The sequence below is a fragment of the Anser cygnoides genome, chromosome 15, assembly GCF_040182565.1.
Source record: "Anser cygnoides isolate HZ-2024a breed goose chromosome 15, Taihu_goose_T2T_genome, whole genome shotgun sequence".
Taxonomy (NCBI): domain Eukaryota; kingdom Metazoa; phylum Chordata; class Aves; order Anseriformes; family Anatidae; genus Anser; species Anser cygnoides.
Window position 1 is genome coordinate 10,880,015 of NC_089887.1, and position 17,851 is coordinate 10,897,865.

Below are 17,851 nucleotides of genomic sequence, written 5' to 3' on the forward strand. Positions count from 1 at the left end.
CATAGCAATCTAATAACATATTTGGTTTGTGAGTGAGAGTAATTTTTATGTTCTAATCCCTGCATTTCATAGCTATTCCGTTGGAATCAGAAGGACGGATACTCATGGAACTGCACGTTCCAACTATTTGTGATACATATCTGCAATTCAGACAAACATTTTTTAAGTAATAACATTGCAAGATCATTTCTTTTCACAAATAACAACTTCTTGTAGCACTCAGATAATGTTTTTCCAACATTTTTTCACTTAGGGCTCAGGAAACATAAAATCTTCAACTAAAATGGCAAAGCCAGATTCGCATTGCCACTGCTGTACCACAAATCTACGCTGGCCACAGCTGTGCAAACACTTCTGCACCTGTGATACCCTCTACATCCAGCCACAATGAAACGCTCCCCACTGAATCACCAACTGCTTCTTTTGCTAGTACCAAAGTAGTTAATCAGTGAAAGTACTTCTATGAACTGAGCAGCTAAACACTTCCGAGTGAATACGATCACCTCCCTTAGAAACATACGACAGATGTGCATCTAACACATTAATACCCTAGATCTATCTGTCACTGATATATAATCCTACAATAAGGAAACCTCAACATATTTCATGACTTTTATATACAGAAACTATTTAAGTGGAATATTCTACATGGTCACTATTTATCTAAGATGCACGTGTGGAGAAAAAAATCAAAATTAAGACGGTTCAGGGTGCTTATTACAAACTGCATATATCTTTAAAGCTTTTAATTTAGCTTTGCAATCATGGATTTAAAAAAAAACCAACAAACAAACCACTGGAAATCATTAACAGCTGCTTAAGTTTAATTCTGAGTTTACTTAAGACAAAGTAAAGAGAACACAGTTGCTGTTCTTGTATGGCAATTATACTTAAGAGGGGAATTAAGGGGAAGGAGTTGGTAATTCCAGGGTCTCGGTCCGTGCAAAGCCAACCTGGGATTACAACCTAACTTTCCTTACTAATGTTCCCTAACCATCAGACCATACACAGATCAGTTCTTTAACTGGTGGTCATTTTTAAGCCAGCAAAAGCAGCATGTCACATTTAGTTTTTACAATAGCTTCATTTAAAAAAAAAAAAAAAAAAGATTTTCTTTTACGGGGTAAAGTTTTTGTTTGTTTGTTTGCTTTTTAATCTGTAAAGATGTAAAGAATGTTCTGTATGTAGACTGCTGGAGAAAATTCTATTTCAGTCCATCACAAATTATAGAAAGTGCCCGCCCTAGAAGTAAATGTTCTAAGAACATGAAGAGATGTGGCTATAAGATGGTTTATAATAAATCTCCAAAATACTGTTGGTTTTTTTTTCAATTTTGAATGTAATTTTATATGTACAGATAAACATCAGTATTTCTATTTTTATTCTTTTCCTCAGAAAATAAATTTGTTCATATTTTTAAAAAACTAAATATATTGGTAACCTGGATAATAAAACCATGCATTGATTTAGAGAATTTTGCTTCACAGACTTATCTTTATAATTATAAACTCCAGCAGATCCTTGTTCTTACTAAAACGTGAAGAACAACAAAGATATATTCCATGAGGTAATGATGCAAGGTAACAAACACCAGGACTAGGGCTGTTAATCTCTTAAAATTCATCAGCTAGTGAGTTTAGGGGATAGTTGATAAACCTAACCAGAGATAATGCATCAAACTGTATGTAGGATTTTAGATAAATAAATATAGTAGATTTTATTTATGATGAAGTTGCTTCTGTGGGAAATTGTGAAATGCAAGAATTTTTAGGCCATTTCAAAGAAATTGGCTATAGTCTTGTTAGTTGGATAGCACAACTGAGGCTTAAAACACCCCCTAAACCAGTTAGAGATTTTTCTCAGTAGATAATGGGGTCAATCAGGCTAAAATCCAAACTACAGACCAGGCCAAATATACACTGAAAAATCCACAAAATGGGAAATCTCACCACGCTTTCATGGCTGAAAATACTGAACTTTTCTTAAACACGACAACAGGATGGAAGACAAAATGTCAATGTTTTAAAAAGAACAGAAAGTAAGCTTTACAGAAGTTATCTAAATACTGGTTTTCTTCTCGCAGGGAGTTCTCCTCAGCTCTTTACATTATAAGTAACAAAGGTTCGTTAACATAATGCACAAGAATTGTCAGTAGTTTTCAGACAAGGCTGTTGTCGTTACACAGATGAATAGATTAATGACTTAGTCATGGCTTCTTGCATCGTTTTCTTGATTAATAATAACTTGTCAAAATTAAAATTTTAAAAACAATTGGTTGTCAAAAGCATATCGTACAAAGAAGATTCATATTAATATTTTTGATTATATTAATGACTGAAACAAGTAATAAGCCTACATCCAATGATTTGTTCTATTGCTCTACCATACCATTAATCTGCCTCTCATATAGCACTAATATGATGAAGTAAATAGGTCATTTGATGCATTGTTAAAATGTGCAAGTATATTTCATTCTTGTGAGGCTGGTAACAGGCTGTACCAACCATTTATCAGCTTGAAAGTAACCTATAGTTTGTTTTTATTTTTATAAATAAAATACAAAACATTTTATATGGCATGGACCTCCTACAGTTATTCATAATGTTTACTGTGTATATATAAGTTTTGTTTAAAATTAAAAATAAGCTGTCATTGTCGAATACAGAAATATATTGTTCTCCTAACCTGTTATTGCTAACTTAAAAGTTATACATCACTCCTAATTCTTAGCATTTTATTTATCCTGTACCCGTACAACTTATTTCTTGTGTTTTCATGGAGACTTTTTTTAATATTACTCTGTTTCACGAAGGAAGGGAGGAAGGGAGGAGGGACTGCAAGACTTTTTAAGTCTAAGTTCTGCTCTCCCAATATAACCCTGACAAATGACAGCCCTCTACTGGTTAATGAATATATAAGGAGAAGTACATCTCATAACAATTGTACATTAGTACTATATTTAGCCAAAGTCAATACATATATATATATATACATACAGTACGAGGGGTAAGGGGGCGGGGGGAAGAGCTACTAAACTGCCTGAATTATTCCATTTTATTTTGACTGCTTAAAAATCACTATTTCTAATTCAGGTAAGAAACATTAGGTTAAGGAAATGGTTGGCTCCTAAATTCTACAGACATCTCTACAGAGTATTGTAATTCTTCAAAGTAGCAGCCTTATTGGACAACAGCTTTTCATACAATATCCAAATATAGTAATAAATGTTAATAATAATCATCGTATTTTTGTGTAAATGTTTTGGCCAGTAAAATCATAGAACATCCTGAGTTGGAAGGGGCCCATGAGGATCACCAAGTGCACCTCCTGACTGAAGGCATGGAAATCACAAAAATGAAATATTGCCCAAGTAAAAATACTATTTTTCTGACTTTTTTACAGTCTAAAATAAGTTTAAATGTGAATATCAGAGAGCTGAGTACCAGCCAGCTACCAATGAGAACCAAATTACGGTACTTGGCACAAGAGTTGACAATGTGACCCAATTTATAAAGAAAAAATTGTTCAAGTATCAACATACCTGAAATGGTACAACAAGTGTGTGAAAATAAAAAATTCAAGAATAGTCCCAATATTTTATTAATTTATGTCCATTTTTTAACATTTTTTCTGCTTTGCCCCGAATGTTTGCCTATTAAAATGCAAATTACTTCTAAACTAATTTGAAAACATCCTATATTAAATCACCACATTCAACAGCTAAATTTGCTAGCATGCGGCCCAACCAAAGCAGCACCCATCTGCCCTGTGGCAGGCCCAGAAAACGTCCAGGTTTATCGTTTTATTTTATATTTATGCCTTGGCAGCCATTCTGGGAGCAGGCCTGGGGCTCCTCTCAGCGGGACACTGCCTGCTGAGGTGCTTCTGCCTCATGGCGGAGCGCAGGCTCGGTTCGGCCAGCTTCATTGGTTAAAAAATGCCACTAGTCAGTGACTAAAAATGAGCCATTTGTAATTTAAAAAAATGACCTCCGTACCTGACCCCCGCCCTCAGAAGACCCTCAACTACCAGGGGAGGCAGCGCCTCCAGCCGCCTGAGGGCGCCGCTTCCGCAGCCGCGGCGAGGCTGGGGCGGGCCGGGCGCAGGCGCTGCTGTGGCGGGCTGGGGCCGGCGGCTATGGTGGCGCTGCGGGAGGGCGGGAGCCAGGTTTTGTCGGACCTCTTCCACCACGACGGGCTGGTGGTGTGCGCCTGTGGGCTCGGCATCGACCGCCTGCTGCTGCGCTTCCTCCGCCTCTACAGCGAGCCCGCCAGCCTGGTGCTGAACACGAGCCCCGCCGAGGAGGTGAGGGGAGGAGGAGGAGGAGGAGGGAGGAGGAGGAAGGAGGAGGAGGAGAAGGAGGAGGAGGAAGGAGGGATGGAGGCGGCTGCCCGGGCCCGAGCAGAGGCTGCCCGCCGGCTGCTGCCGCCTTGTAGATGGGGTTTGGCGGCTGGGGGCTCTCCCGCGGCGGTTTGGCGGGCCGCGACGGGCCCTGGTCGCTTCTCGGGCCGTAAGTTAGTGTTGCCTGCTCCCTGAAAAAAAGGGCCGTTAACATACTGTGAAAAACGCAAGGTAAAATTTTCAGGGTAGCTAAGATCCATCGAGTGGCAGTGGCTTGTACTTGAATATTGTCTAACTGATATTGAAGAAACTTTTGTTTCTAAGTCACCTGAAAGGGTTTCAAACTTAATGAAGGATGTCTAATAATAAAACATCACCATAATTCTGACTTCCTTATCTAGTATCTTACACTGTCATGTTTTTATGTGGTTGTGGACAGCTCTGCAAAACTAATGAAATAGGCCTAATTGCAATTCTTTTTGTATCCATTTCATCAGTTGTCAGAATGAAGTCTGTTGTGTTTTTACTGCATTTGTTTTAGGAGTATTTTATTGCTCAACTGAGGTCAGACGGAGTTGTTCATCTTCCTCGACGTGTTACCAATAAGGTTGCAAGTAACACTGGCTATGAATTTTACACTCAAGGAGGAGTTCTCTTTGCAACAAGTCGAATCCTCGTGGTAGATTTCCTTACTGACAGGATTCTTGCAAACCTCATTACTGGTAAGAGCTTAATGAAGTCAAGCTATGACTGAAAATATATAAAGCTTAATTCTGTGGAAAGAGTTCTACTGACTGATGTTAAGGTTGAAGAATTATATATTTTTTTACAAAGACTGAGATAAAAGGAACAAATATGTAGTTCTTACCTTTTTTTTTTTTTTAATGGTCATTTTTGCTCTAAACTTGTTTGCTTTATTTAATCACACGATTTGAAAAAATCCACATTCTTTTTAGGTAGTGGATAATGTCCCTGTATGGCTTTCTGATATCAGTAATAAACTGGAAAACAATCAGCAGTTAAACTATGCCATGACATAAGAAACATGGAAATTCAGAGTGGCTGCGTTGCTTTCCAAGGAAAATAATTGATTATACTTGAAAAAATAACGTCCAGAATACTCTCAGTAAATGGCCTGTGATTGAAACTGATTTTAGATTGCATATTTATCAACCATGCACACTTGCTGGTTTTTGCATTAATGAATTAGTCCTGATGATTTTTCCCATCAAATAAAATAACAATGTCTTACTAATCTTCTTGTAACATCTCGGATGCTATCTAAATAGCAATATTATGAAATAATGTTGTTAAAACTTCGCAAAGATTTTTGGGCATAGCTTGTGACTTTATTTGTAGTTGTATAGAAGTTACACATGAAAGATATTCCCGTTGTCTTGTTCTCTAATGTTCTGGTCCCTCTCTTCTCCTGATCTAAGTTGTTTTTATGTTCTTGTCTAAGAACATAAACATAGCGGTTAAACTGGAAACCCTCTTACAGCCTGGAGAGCTAGTAAAACAGATGCCTGAGAGTATAGGAATATTTTACTGGTATATAATATTAACATCTTTATAATGTTTAAATGCAACAGAATACTAAATGTGTAGAAGAATGTAAGTTTTTGCTTCACAAGCTATATCTCCTTCCTTTTAGTCAACCTTTAAAACCTCAAATCTGTGAAACATATTGAACAGCTTCATGCTAAGGCAAAAGGACACTAGACTTGTCAATTCTGTTTTTTTCCAACTGAAAAAAAAAAAAGGTAAACAGTTTCTGGGCACTTCCTTTAATTTCTGTTCTTCCCTTCGGCTCTTTCCTGTTTGCCTTTCCCCCTTATCCCAAAGAAAAATACAAAACAAAATAAAACACATCTTTGGGTTTTGTGTGGATGAAGGGAATAAATGCAGTAAAGATTTTTTTAAAAATTACTGACCTGAAATGACACAGAGTTGTTATACTCATAGTAATGCCACTGGAGGTCAGTGTGACACCAGTTTTTACAAACCTGGTGCTTCATTTAAAGCTTGGGTAACACGTGTTTCTATTGGAAACGTACTACCTGGGTGTGAAATTGTACGACAAAACCAACAAAAGCTTGTAATAGTGTTTCTTGAGGAACTAACATAGAAAAAATATGGTACAGTGTTGGTAAGTGTTAGAAATATTGTTTATAAAATCACTGAAGAATCACGTGAGAATGAGCAGCTCGTGAACTCGTAAATTCAGCTGAATGAATTCCTTATTTGTATTCTGTTCCCTATGTGTTTCCCTATTTGTATTCGTTCCCTATTTGTATTCTAAAACTAATTTCATTCAATTTGTGACAGAAGAAATGGTCTTAAAGACCTAAATTTCTCTAAGTATTTTTGAAAATAGACTCAAATTAAATCTTTAAGAGGCTTAACCTTATGGTATAGCTGTGCTTTTAGCCAGTAGAAATCACAGCAGAAAGTGATAATCTAAATAGCTTAAGAAAAACATCATTTATTGAAGAGATAATTTAAACCATGAAGTAACAGGAACACAGTCTCACAGTTCCACTGTTCGTGGAAGTATTTTTTTCCGATTGTGGTGAAACTCTATGGTTATTTATTTCTTTGTGTCAGATTGTGTTGTGTTTTGTTTATTTTTTTTTTAATTTTCCTTTTCATGTATGTGATATGAATATTTCTTGATGACTGGTGGAAACCAAGCTGCTATGTCTGTGGCATGCATTAAGTCTTCCAGGAGCAGAGCCTGAAATGAGACTGGGCAATTCAGCTGATAACCCATTCAGTGCTCTTGCCTTGGGCAGGAGGTCTGCCTATTTTTTTTTTTCTGTCCAGTCTAGAATGTACATCTTGTGTACTCACACTCTTTGTTATAAACTCTACCTTTTGGTATTACAAAGATGCAGAAATGAACAACACAAAGCTCTCTGAATTTTCCTTCTTGCCTTCTGAACCATGAAAAGACCTGGGGGTGCAGCACAAAGTAAGGAAAATTCTCATTGAATTGCAGAGTTCTTCAGACATAGTGTTCTTCTCCGTGCCTCATTTTGTTTGTAAAATCAGCTGGCACCTTTGTAACTGTGTGGTCAGATTGGCTTATAGAGGCTGTGTTGGAACAAGGACCTGCTGCTTAGCCAAAGCTGGGGATGTTAAATTATCTGCCAGCAGATCCATATGACTTCAAGGGATTTGTGAGCCCATTACAGTTTCTTCCTTATGAGATTGTTGTTGTTGTTGTTCTTCCTTTGAGGTTTGTTACTTGTAATAATGATGTGGAATCTGGTGCAGTATTTCTCCATGGATCAGTCACCAGAGCTACGGGCTCACATGCCTAGAATGAGAACAGTCATAATCATGAAATCATCAGATGGTTTTATGAGGCCATTCATAAGACTGCAGTCCTTGCATCTGTAGAAGTGGATTCATCTTGCATTTAGCTTACTTTACATTTAAATAGTTTGTAACTTTAGTTTATATGAACTTCTTTATAATTACGGTATCAGCCATATTTCAGCCATCATAGCGAAACACTTAGTAACTGATATTTACTGTTGATGTGAAGCCTTCTGTACTTTAAAAAATCTGGAGGCTTTTATTCCTCTGGCTTTCTACATTGTGTATCTGTATCATACTCATCTTAATTTGAAAATTAAATGACATTTTAATGTTTTCTACTTTAGCTAAATAAAGGATGCTAAACACTAGAGGCACAGGCCAGTAGCTGTAAAATAAGATTTTTCCTTTTTTTTTTTTAACTGATATTTATATTACGTTTTTTTTTTCTTCATATAGAAAGGAAAATATGTACTGAAAGCATTAAATTATATATAGCTGCTAATCGTTGAATTGCATGTATTTGTTGAATTTATGAATTTACATAATGGCATCTATATTGTAACTTTGCAAAAAATGGTTACTCGTCAAAATAAATGTCTCACCATCACATCTTCACTTGGCTATTTGTTATTGGGATAAAAAGTGGCAAGTGGCATCTCCTGCAAATGAAAAAAGGGCATTTATATCTTGATTAGTATAGTAGAAATCTAACATCCTGAGTTTTCCAATTTATATTTCTAGACAATACGTCACTACTTAGATCCTCTCTGGCATCAGCTTGGAACTAAGACAAAAATCTTTGGTCCAGGATTTGAAACTACTGTGTACTTTGCTACAGTATCTAACTCAGAATGATTGTGTCACTTTCCTCAATCTTCTGGAGTCACTGAAAGCAAGTGAAAAAGCTTTTGGCAAGAATTCAGGTAAACACAGTAACCATACAAGTTAATGCATGAAACAGAGAAATGATATTTTTAATTAACATTCCTAAACACATGAAGGTATCTAATTAGGTTTTATATAACCAGCCATACGGACGTAGGTTTTTATTGACAGATAATGCTTTCATCTTCCCACTTAACTGCTGTTACTTAACAGTGTGAGATTTGCATCACATTTCTGTCTCTTATTAAGCTAGTAATTACATAGTAAGCAGGTAGCACAGGTAATCCAGATGTGAGATGTGAGGCTATTATTGGAAATGTCTGAAGCATGTACACTTCAAATGTCGAACAATTAATGTTTTCTTTTTCTGTTTAGGTTGGATGTTTCTTGACTCCAGTACTTCAATGTTTGTAAATTCTCGAGCGAGAATTTATCGCATTGCACATGAGAAACTGAATCAGAAAGGCAAAGTCTCTGGAAACAATTATGTAAAGAAGGAAAATGGTACTGATCGCTCCTAATTTTAAGTTAGAGAGTGTAACATGATTTCAAACACTCTGTGTATTATTGTGCTGTGGTTTGTTACAGGATCTTACACAACTCTAGACCTCAATCTGGTAGCTGGGATATATTGAGACATAATCTTTGTTTAAAAAGCATATAATAAACAACATAAAACAGTCACAAAAAAGTAAGGTGTTCTCAGCTTACTCAGCTGATCATTGGGAGAGCTTTTAAGGATTGTTCTTCAATTAAATAGATGTCAGCTTGATCTTTTGCATTTTATATGGGATAAGGGATAAGAAGCTGCCATTACTTTAAATATATATATATTTCATTCAGGAGTTTCAGAATTGAAGAACAAGTCAATTGAGAGAAGTAGCTCTAATTCTTTAGAATTCTTTACTGTGATTATACTGAAGAGCTGGTTTTAAACAATAATTTATGGACTTAAGACAAAGTGTTTCATGTATTCTCACTGGTAGGATAGATAGTTATAAGACAATTATCTATTCAGTTTATCCCAGTGCAAATCAAAAGATCTCATCTGCTGTGGTCTTTGTTCTAAATAACGAGGCAACTTGTACACGTTCCAGCCTTCTACAGCAATTAAAGTAATGCAGAAATAGAACTGCTTCATAGCTTTACAAGCTGTACTGGTCTGTTACGCAGTCTTCCCTGAACTGTTAAGACAACCATGGCCCTCGCTTGGATTGTGGAGGGGCATGGAGCTGCAGGGGGCTAGAACTATAGTAATTAAGGTACTGCTTGGTTCAGGTTCAAAAAAACAGAGGTTCCATCTTTTGCCCATACCATCTCATACATTTTCTTGGGCACCTAAAAATCACTTTTCCAGGAGGTGCAGTTTCTTGGGTAGAGAGTAGAAGGTGAGTGTGTTTCTAACTAACTGCGTTGCTGCCTTTCCTATTTTAGGACTTTTCATCCCCTTAAATTTCACCAAGTTTTAGTTTAGGAAATAGTAAGGGTAAAAAAGTGCTCTTTTCTCCCACCCACAGTGTTCTGACTATGGATAAGAACTGGCTCTCTAACCTAGGTTGTAGGAGTTTATCTGAATCAGCTTGCAGAGAATTGTTATTCAAGGCCCACAAACATCAATAATACTGTGTGAAACCTGTATTTTTTGGACTCCCTAACACAGCTGACAAAGGCTGAAAACTAGAACAGTCTCAGTTAAGTTCTGTCTTATCCCACATTTAAGAAAAAATAAAAAGAAAGCATCTGAGTATGTTTCAGCCCATGCTATATCTGCTTCATTTCGAATGGTCAAAAGAAAAACCTTAGATGGTGTAAGAATAAGGAACGCTGAACTTTCGTTAATCTTCTCTAATCTTGGTTTGATACAAAATATGATGCAATTTAGACTCCCTGCAAGTCCAGAACAACTGTGACCACCAAGTGTAAAAGGCATTTGGCAGGCACACTTCTAGGATCATTAAAAACAATTTGCTCAAGATGTCTGGTAGCTGGATTAAAAGAAGTACATCATAACAGATTATAAACATGATACTGTCTCTTGGCTGCAGGGCAAGTGCTTATTTGTGCCAGTGACGACCGAACTTGTGCACAGCTCAGGGAGTATATTACTGATGGAGCAGAAGCCTTTTTAACAAGACTGTATAATAAAACCTTTGGAAAGGATGAGAAAGCTGGAGAAGTGTGGATTAAGGACAGAAAAGCTGTCAAGTCCAAAGGAAATGCCAGACCAGACACAGGGCCTCAAGCCAAAAAAGCCAAACTCGCAACTTCTTCAAAACAAAATAAACACAAGAAGCAGCAAGACTGGACTATAATCCAAATGGTAGGGAAAACTGAGGAGGAAAACAAAGAGGAGTTGGATGTGGAAGATAACAAAGAGTTAAACAGTAGCCAAGAAGGCAGTATCGATGAGACCATTCATGAAGATTTCACCTGTGAACTTACCTTCAGATTCTTACTACGGTATTTTCAAAAACCCACTCATAATTATTCATCCGTTGCAGGGTTGCAGTGATCCCTATGCTCTGACCAGGGTACTGCATGAGGTAGAACCAAGATACGTCACGTTGTATGATGCAGAGCTAACTTTTGTGTGGCAGCTGAAAATCTACAAGGCAAGCAGACCTGGAAAGCCTCTGAGGCAAGTGAACTTGGTGATAATCAAGACTGTTCTTGCTCTAATTTTAGTCTTAAAAGAAATAAAAATCTATTGTGCACTTCTGGCAGTCAAGGCACAAAATGCATCTAGTGGTTTTCTTAAGCTACCTTTTAATTCCTGTTTAGCCTTCTTTTTAATTTTAAACAAAACTGTGTCGAATGTAGTCGGCAAGATAAATTTTAATTCCTACTAGGTATTTAGTCCCTTAATAACAGAAACACCTGTAATAAAATGTCCATTCTATAAAAGGCAGTTTGTTCTATGTAGAAGATAAGATATCCTCGTGCAAATATATGATTTGAAGTCTTACATGTTTTGTTTTTTGTTTTTTTGTGTGTTTTTTTTCCTACATCAGGACAATTGCAGATCGTAGTTTGTTATAAATAGTCTTCTGGGAAGATTTTTAAAATACTAAGAAAGTAACTTCTCCGTTATATTTGCTTTGTGTCTGACTAAAATCTGAGTCCACCCTGGTTGAATCCCAAAATTTCAGTAAGCCTATATCTTTTTAAGAAAAGAGGGAAAAATGGATATAAGATTTTTTGTTGCTGATTCTGCAGTATCTTTGCAGTAAAAAGATGATGTTTTCAGCTTACCTTTTCAGCTTTTCAGGCACTTACTGCTACTAATCTTAAATACCGTTTTTTGGTGTTTTTTTTTTTTTAATTTACTAAATAGTTTTGTTTTTTTTTTTCCCCTCTAAACATACAGGTGTATTTCCTCATATATGGAAGCTCAACAGAAGAACAGCACTATCTGACAGCTCTGAGAAAAGAGAAGGAAGCCTTTGAAAAACTCATTTGGTAACAAAATTAACCTTCTGTTATTAATTTCTTACATAATTCCCTTAAGTGCTCACATTTAAAATGGTGAAGTTCTTAACTGTGCAAAGGCTTTAAGTAAACTCCAAATACAGTTGCTTCTTAGATCCTTGAAGAGAATTTTCTTATCAATGGAAAAAACAAAACCTTCCTTTTCAGAGTACCTGATATTTTGGCGTTTTAGTATGAAAGTTCAAAGACTACCCAGCATAACTAGTATTTTTACTTAATTGTTTAAGATTCTCGTTTTGAGAAACTTCTGAAAATGTGTTTCTGTCTGCAGGTAACCTATGTTGTAAGGTATTTCTAAGGCTTTCATGACTTAAGTAGTTTTCAGGACTAAACCAATTATTTTCTTAGACTGCATGAGATAATGTCTTCTCACCGGGTTATACTCCTCGTATTAGTCATTAGTTCTTTTGTTGTATGTGCTCTATGAAATTCAAAAAATATAGAGAAATGCTCAGAAGTACTACAAATAAAATGTTTAAATGTTTAAATTAAAATAAATGCTTAGAATCTAGCCCAAACAATCTGGAAATCCTAATGAATTGCATTTCTAGTTGGGTTTACAATTAGTATTCAACCACATGTAATTTTACATCTCAGTGGACAGTACATAAGTGTTACGAAGTATTTGTCATATATAATTGCAATTTTTCAGTGATTCTTTGTTTGTGGTTCCTTAGGGAAAGGGCCACTATGGTTGTTACTGAAGAAAGAGAAGGAAGAGATGAAACAAACTTAGACCTTCTGAGAGATGCTAAACCTGCCTCTGTTTCCACTGACACACACAGAGCAGGTGAGTAGTTTCTGAAGCTGGGCTCACAGCTCTGAGCTGTGAAAAAGGCTTGTAACCTATTTTGTTTAAATCCTGTCCAAAGCATCTGGGTGGTAGAGGCAAGTGGATTCTGCAATCCTGATGGAAAAGAAGCATTATCTACCTTAGTGCATCTCTCACTGTCATTCTGAAATATCAGCGAAGTATGTTTTTATTTGAAAAGAAATTATAGATTAAGGAAGTATTTTACCAGATACCATTTGGATTGTTTCTGAGCAGCCTGTTGCCTGTAGTGAGGTGGAAAGAAACTAAAACATTAAAACTGAAGTCTAGAGATAGTCAAGTGATGTATTTTGTTCTTGAACTAGTCAATGTTTGGAACTTCTTGTGATCTTGGTGAAACAGATTGCCTGAATGAACTACTCCAGATCATGTTTTTCACTTTCTTTCCAATAAAGCATCTTTCTTTTTCTTTTGTTGCATTTCTAACCGTATTTTTGTTCCCTTCCTCTGATGTGTACTCTGTCTTCATCTTTACAGCTCTGCCTCTATTTTTCTTAGCTGTCATTTTTTGAAATCTTGCTCTTCTTTACCATATGCTCTCTAATCTTTGCTGTGATGTCTTTAGTCACCTCAATGCTGCGATCTTTTCATATGTCCTTTTACGGATAGATCTATAGAAGTTAAAATATATCTTCTACAATGAAATGCCATATTTCTGTGGGAAACAGCTGGAAATAAAAAGCAGCAACTTCATTATCTGATCTTGCAGGAAACATTTTAGACATTTTTTTCACACGTTTAAGTAACTTTCCTCTACAGTTTAATATATCTCGTTGTCACTACACAGCGTATAGAAGGTAACATGATAGTTCTATTAAACTGCAGAGCATACTCCATAAACTATAGTATATAATGTGGCAACTCATTCGTCTTTAAAGTTTAAAATTTAGTAAAGTCTCGATTTATTATACTGCTAAATATGAGGTATAATGCGAAAGGTGAAGTTCATCCATTATGGAAGAGTTGGCATCACATAGGATAGCTAGAGTTGGAGGTCATGTGTTAATTTGTCTAACTCTTTATTTTGCTCTTCAGATGGGCAGGAACAGAAGAGTACTCAACAAACTATAATAGCCGACATGCAGGAATTTCGTAGTGAGCTTCCATCACTGATTCATCGTCACGGTATTGACATTGAGCCTGTTACTTTGGAAGTTGGAGATTATATCTTAACTCCTGATGTCTGTGTAGAGCGGAAAAGTATCAGTGATCTTATTGGTTCATTAAACAATGGAAGACTGTATACACAATGCATTTTGATGTCCCGTTACTATAAGCCACCAATTCTTCTGATTGAATTTGATCCTAACAAACCTTTCTCCTTGATTCTGTGAGGTTCTCTACATCAGGAGATTTCCAGTAGTGACGTTACTTCTAAACTAACTCTTCTTACACTCCATTTCCCAGTTACGTATCCTGTGGTGTCCTTCTCCCCATGCTACTGCTGAACTGTTTGAAGAGTTAAAACAAAATCATCCACAACCTGATGCAGAAACAGCAATGGCTGTAACAGCAGATTCTGAAACTCTTACCGAGTCAGACAAGTGTAACTCTCTTTGCAGATTAGTCTGCATATGACAACACAGGGAGATGATGCAACCCTAGCAGTGTCAGGCAAGCCTGGTCATAAACAAAAGGCCAGACCAACCAAACAAATTCTTGACTGCAAAAGCAAAACCCCATTGATACAGAGGTTTAACTAGACAAGCAGGGCTTGGGCAACTTAGCACCACGTGCTGTGCATGCAAAAGCAGCAGTATGAAATGCAAGTAAATTCTTGACTTTACAGAAGATATTTTTCTTTTTTTTTACTGTTGCCTTTATGGACATCTTGTTGTGAAGGTTGACTGCAACTCTGAGCTGGATTGTGTGGTACTTAGGTCACTGGTTTCTTACCTTAAGTTGCTCTGAGTGAGCATCTTTAAAGCTCAAGGCTGTAGCACATCATACACATACCAGTCTTACTACTTATTAAGAAAAGAACAAAAGGAAAATGACTAGGACAAGCTCTCAGATTTTTATTTTGCATTAATAGTTGGCTGTCATGAAAGAAAGCAAGCAGCAGCAGTTATTACAGGGGACAAAATAAAATTAAATATTCCCAAAAGAAAAATCAGAATTAAAAATCATCTGTGAGAATTACTGCTGATCTTTGCTCAACACTGCAGCTTATAGAGAAACAAGGAGGGGAGATTCAGACATTATCAGGAGATCTTTAAAACTGGCTTTTATTATTTGACATGGATACACACAGAACTGACAAAGACAAAAAAAAGTCTGTAAGTAAAACCTTAATTCCGTATATAATTTATTTAATTTGGCTTCTGTTGCCTAGAATTGCTTGAATCCTCAAGAACAGCTGGCAGACACCAAGAGAAAAGAACATACTTAGGACAGCAGCAGAGAGGGGATTTATTAATTATTAAAATCTCTGTATTTTGTTTAGCTTCTGCTGCCATCTACAGTAGCCATCACCAATCTACACAAAGAACAGGTACAGCAGTAAGAGGAACAAAATAAACCTTCAGCACAAGAACAAGCTGGGCTAGAAAGGCACGGTACTTTAACAGTCACTGGAAGATCTAATGAACCTCTTTGTAGACAGCATCTCTCTCTCAGTAAGGGTCTAAAAATTCATTCACACCTACTTCTCTGCTCTGTAAACGAGTTAACTCATCCACATAGCACATAGATAAAAGCACAAACTTCATCAATCTGTGTGAATCAGTACAGCAGTGGAGCTGCCTATGAACTGATATAAGTTTTAATTTCTCTCTATAAGTGATTGGTATTATTTCTCTTTAGAAGATTTGTACGTGGGTACCAAACAGTTTGATTCAGTTTCTGATTTTTCTATGTGGTCATTTCATGAAAAGATGAACACCATATGGAATTTATTTTTAATCTTTTCCTGAAGAGCCTTGTGTAATCTAAATATTTTTCACTAGCTATCTCAGTAGAAATTTTTACAGTTCTGATAACACCAAGTAATGCTGCATTTCTTCCCAAACCTGTATGTCTAATAAAACTTGCTTGTGGTAGAAAGTAATCTGTCCAAGGCACACTGGTCATTTTTGCAGAATGAAACCATAAAAAACAAACAAAAATGTAGTATCTGTTTTAATGGTAAAATTACCTTGCAAACAAATCCTTAGAAAAGATGCTAGCTTATAGGCTAGCTTATGTTCACACCAGCAAATGCTGACTTCTAGTTCTTACACTCTTCTCAACAGTCCCAGTGTGATGTTTTCTTCAATGTTGTCAGCACTATATTAGAATCTGAAACAGCACGAACTCTGAACTCCCCTCAGTATATCAAGTCAAATCTATTTTATTTTTTAATTTTATTTTTTTCATCCTGTGATTTACATCTTTCCCTTTGGGAAATTTCTACTGCTCCAAATGACTGCAGATTTCTACTGCCTATTGTATTATGGCACCTTTTTTTTTTTTTTAACACTGAATACAGTTGATTATTTTGGTCCCCATTTGTAGCATCACTGAAGATTAACATACCGGAATAGTGAGAAATCAAGCTATATGCTTCATTAAGGGATGGGTTCTAATGCAGCCTTAGAGCAGGCATTCATAGACTGGGACCAAGCTCAAAGCCACAGTTGTCACAGTAGCAGAGGATACTGTTATTTTCTTGTCAGAGAACTGTCTAGTGAAAATCTTTGCTGAAATCCTCTGTTCTCAGATAAACCTTAAAAATTTGTCATTATTCAAAAACTAATTCTCTTCACTTATAAAATCTTTGACAAAGATTCAGAAATCAAGGTTGTATCGTACATGTTCAGACATGATTCCTGAGGATCTAAGAAAGCTGGCTTAAGATTTTTCTATTAATAACTTTTCATAACTCCATTTTTAAGTCACTTTTAGTATTTAAGGTACTGTTAGAAGGATAAAGCCTCAAAATATTTGTTCATTTAAACTTCTGCCTTAATATTGTTGACTGAAAAAGTTGCAGAGTAGTACCTGGACTGTGAAACCTAATTTAAGCCATAACCAAATCATCTGAAGATTTAACTGATAATTGTGACAATTGGCCTTAGAAAACTGCTCCCAGTAAACACTTGTTACAATAAAACAATAATTCTAAGATGTTTGCACAACATAAAAGCAGAGTGGTCAAAGCAAATATATTAAAGCAACAGCTCATTTTTGAGTATTGCTGGTTTTTGAGCGCAAAACTGTATTAGGTCATAAAATGCCCCTGCTAGAAGATTTTGATATAGAGCACAGCAGCATATGCAGTCTTTTCCAGTGGAGGTATAAGTACACTAGAATGTATAGATTGACAATCTACCCTAGATGTTAGAAAACTCACTCAGGTTTTCAGTCTACATGAAACAAAGGACTGAATGAAATGATAACATTTACCTTAATACGCATCTGATTTAGCTTGTGTTTCCTAGCCATTTTTGCCTCAACAGAAGTTTTCTTAGTAATCTACACGCAGGCCACATATGGATCTTGATATATATCTACATATGGATAAAGACATAGATTGTGTATATTACATAACACAATATGAAAATATATGCACTAAAAAAGAAACAAATATGAAAATACTTGAAACTATTCTCTCGTTGGTTTATGATGTAAACAAGATGTGAGTAACATTCTCCTTCTTTTTGGACTGTGGCAGCTTTGAAGATATGAGCTCCCTGTGACTTAAAAAAGCTGAGATATCTGTATTAGTCAACAGCAGCCTGTTCTATCATAATTCAGAGAACAGAAAGCGTGTCATTTTTATAAACCAAAAGTACTTTACTAGCATACAGTGCTAATTCACTGAACCAGAAAGTTTTCACACCAGTGCTAAAGCTCAGAAATATTTGAAATATTTGAAACACATTCATTTTCAAAGATGTCAGGAACACATGAAAGATGAGGAAGTTTACTACTTTACATTGGATGCATTTGTTAATGAATAGTGCTTTTCCTCCATGCCTGAGAACGGGAAAACCT

General features: G+C 36.2%; 1 protein-coding gene across 1 annotated transcript; it reads left to right on the plus strand.

Moving 5' to 3' along the window:
• The first annotated feature begins 4,125 nt into the window (after positions 1-4,125).
• Positions 4,126-15,923, plus strand: LOC106033368 (DNA repair endonuclease XPF). Its single transcript, XM_048065815.2, is given in 11 exon segments — positions 4,126-4,305; positions 4,883-5,063; positions 7,583-7,742; positions 8,446-8,591; positions 8,929-9,057; positions 10,599-10,981; positions 10,983-11,191; positions 11,920-12,012; positions 12,720-12,832; positions 13,910-14,279; positions 14,281-15,923. Coding segments are annotated over 11 exon segments (2,124 nt in total). The 5' UTR covers positions 4,126-4,137; the 3' UTR covers positions 14,453-15,923.
• Positions 15,924-17,851: the final 1,928 nt, after the last annotated feature.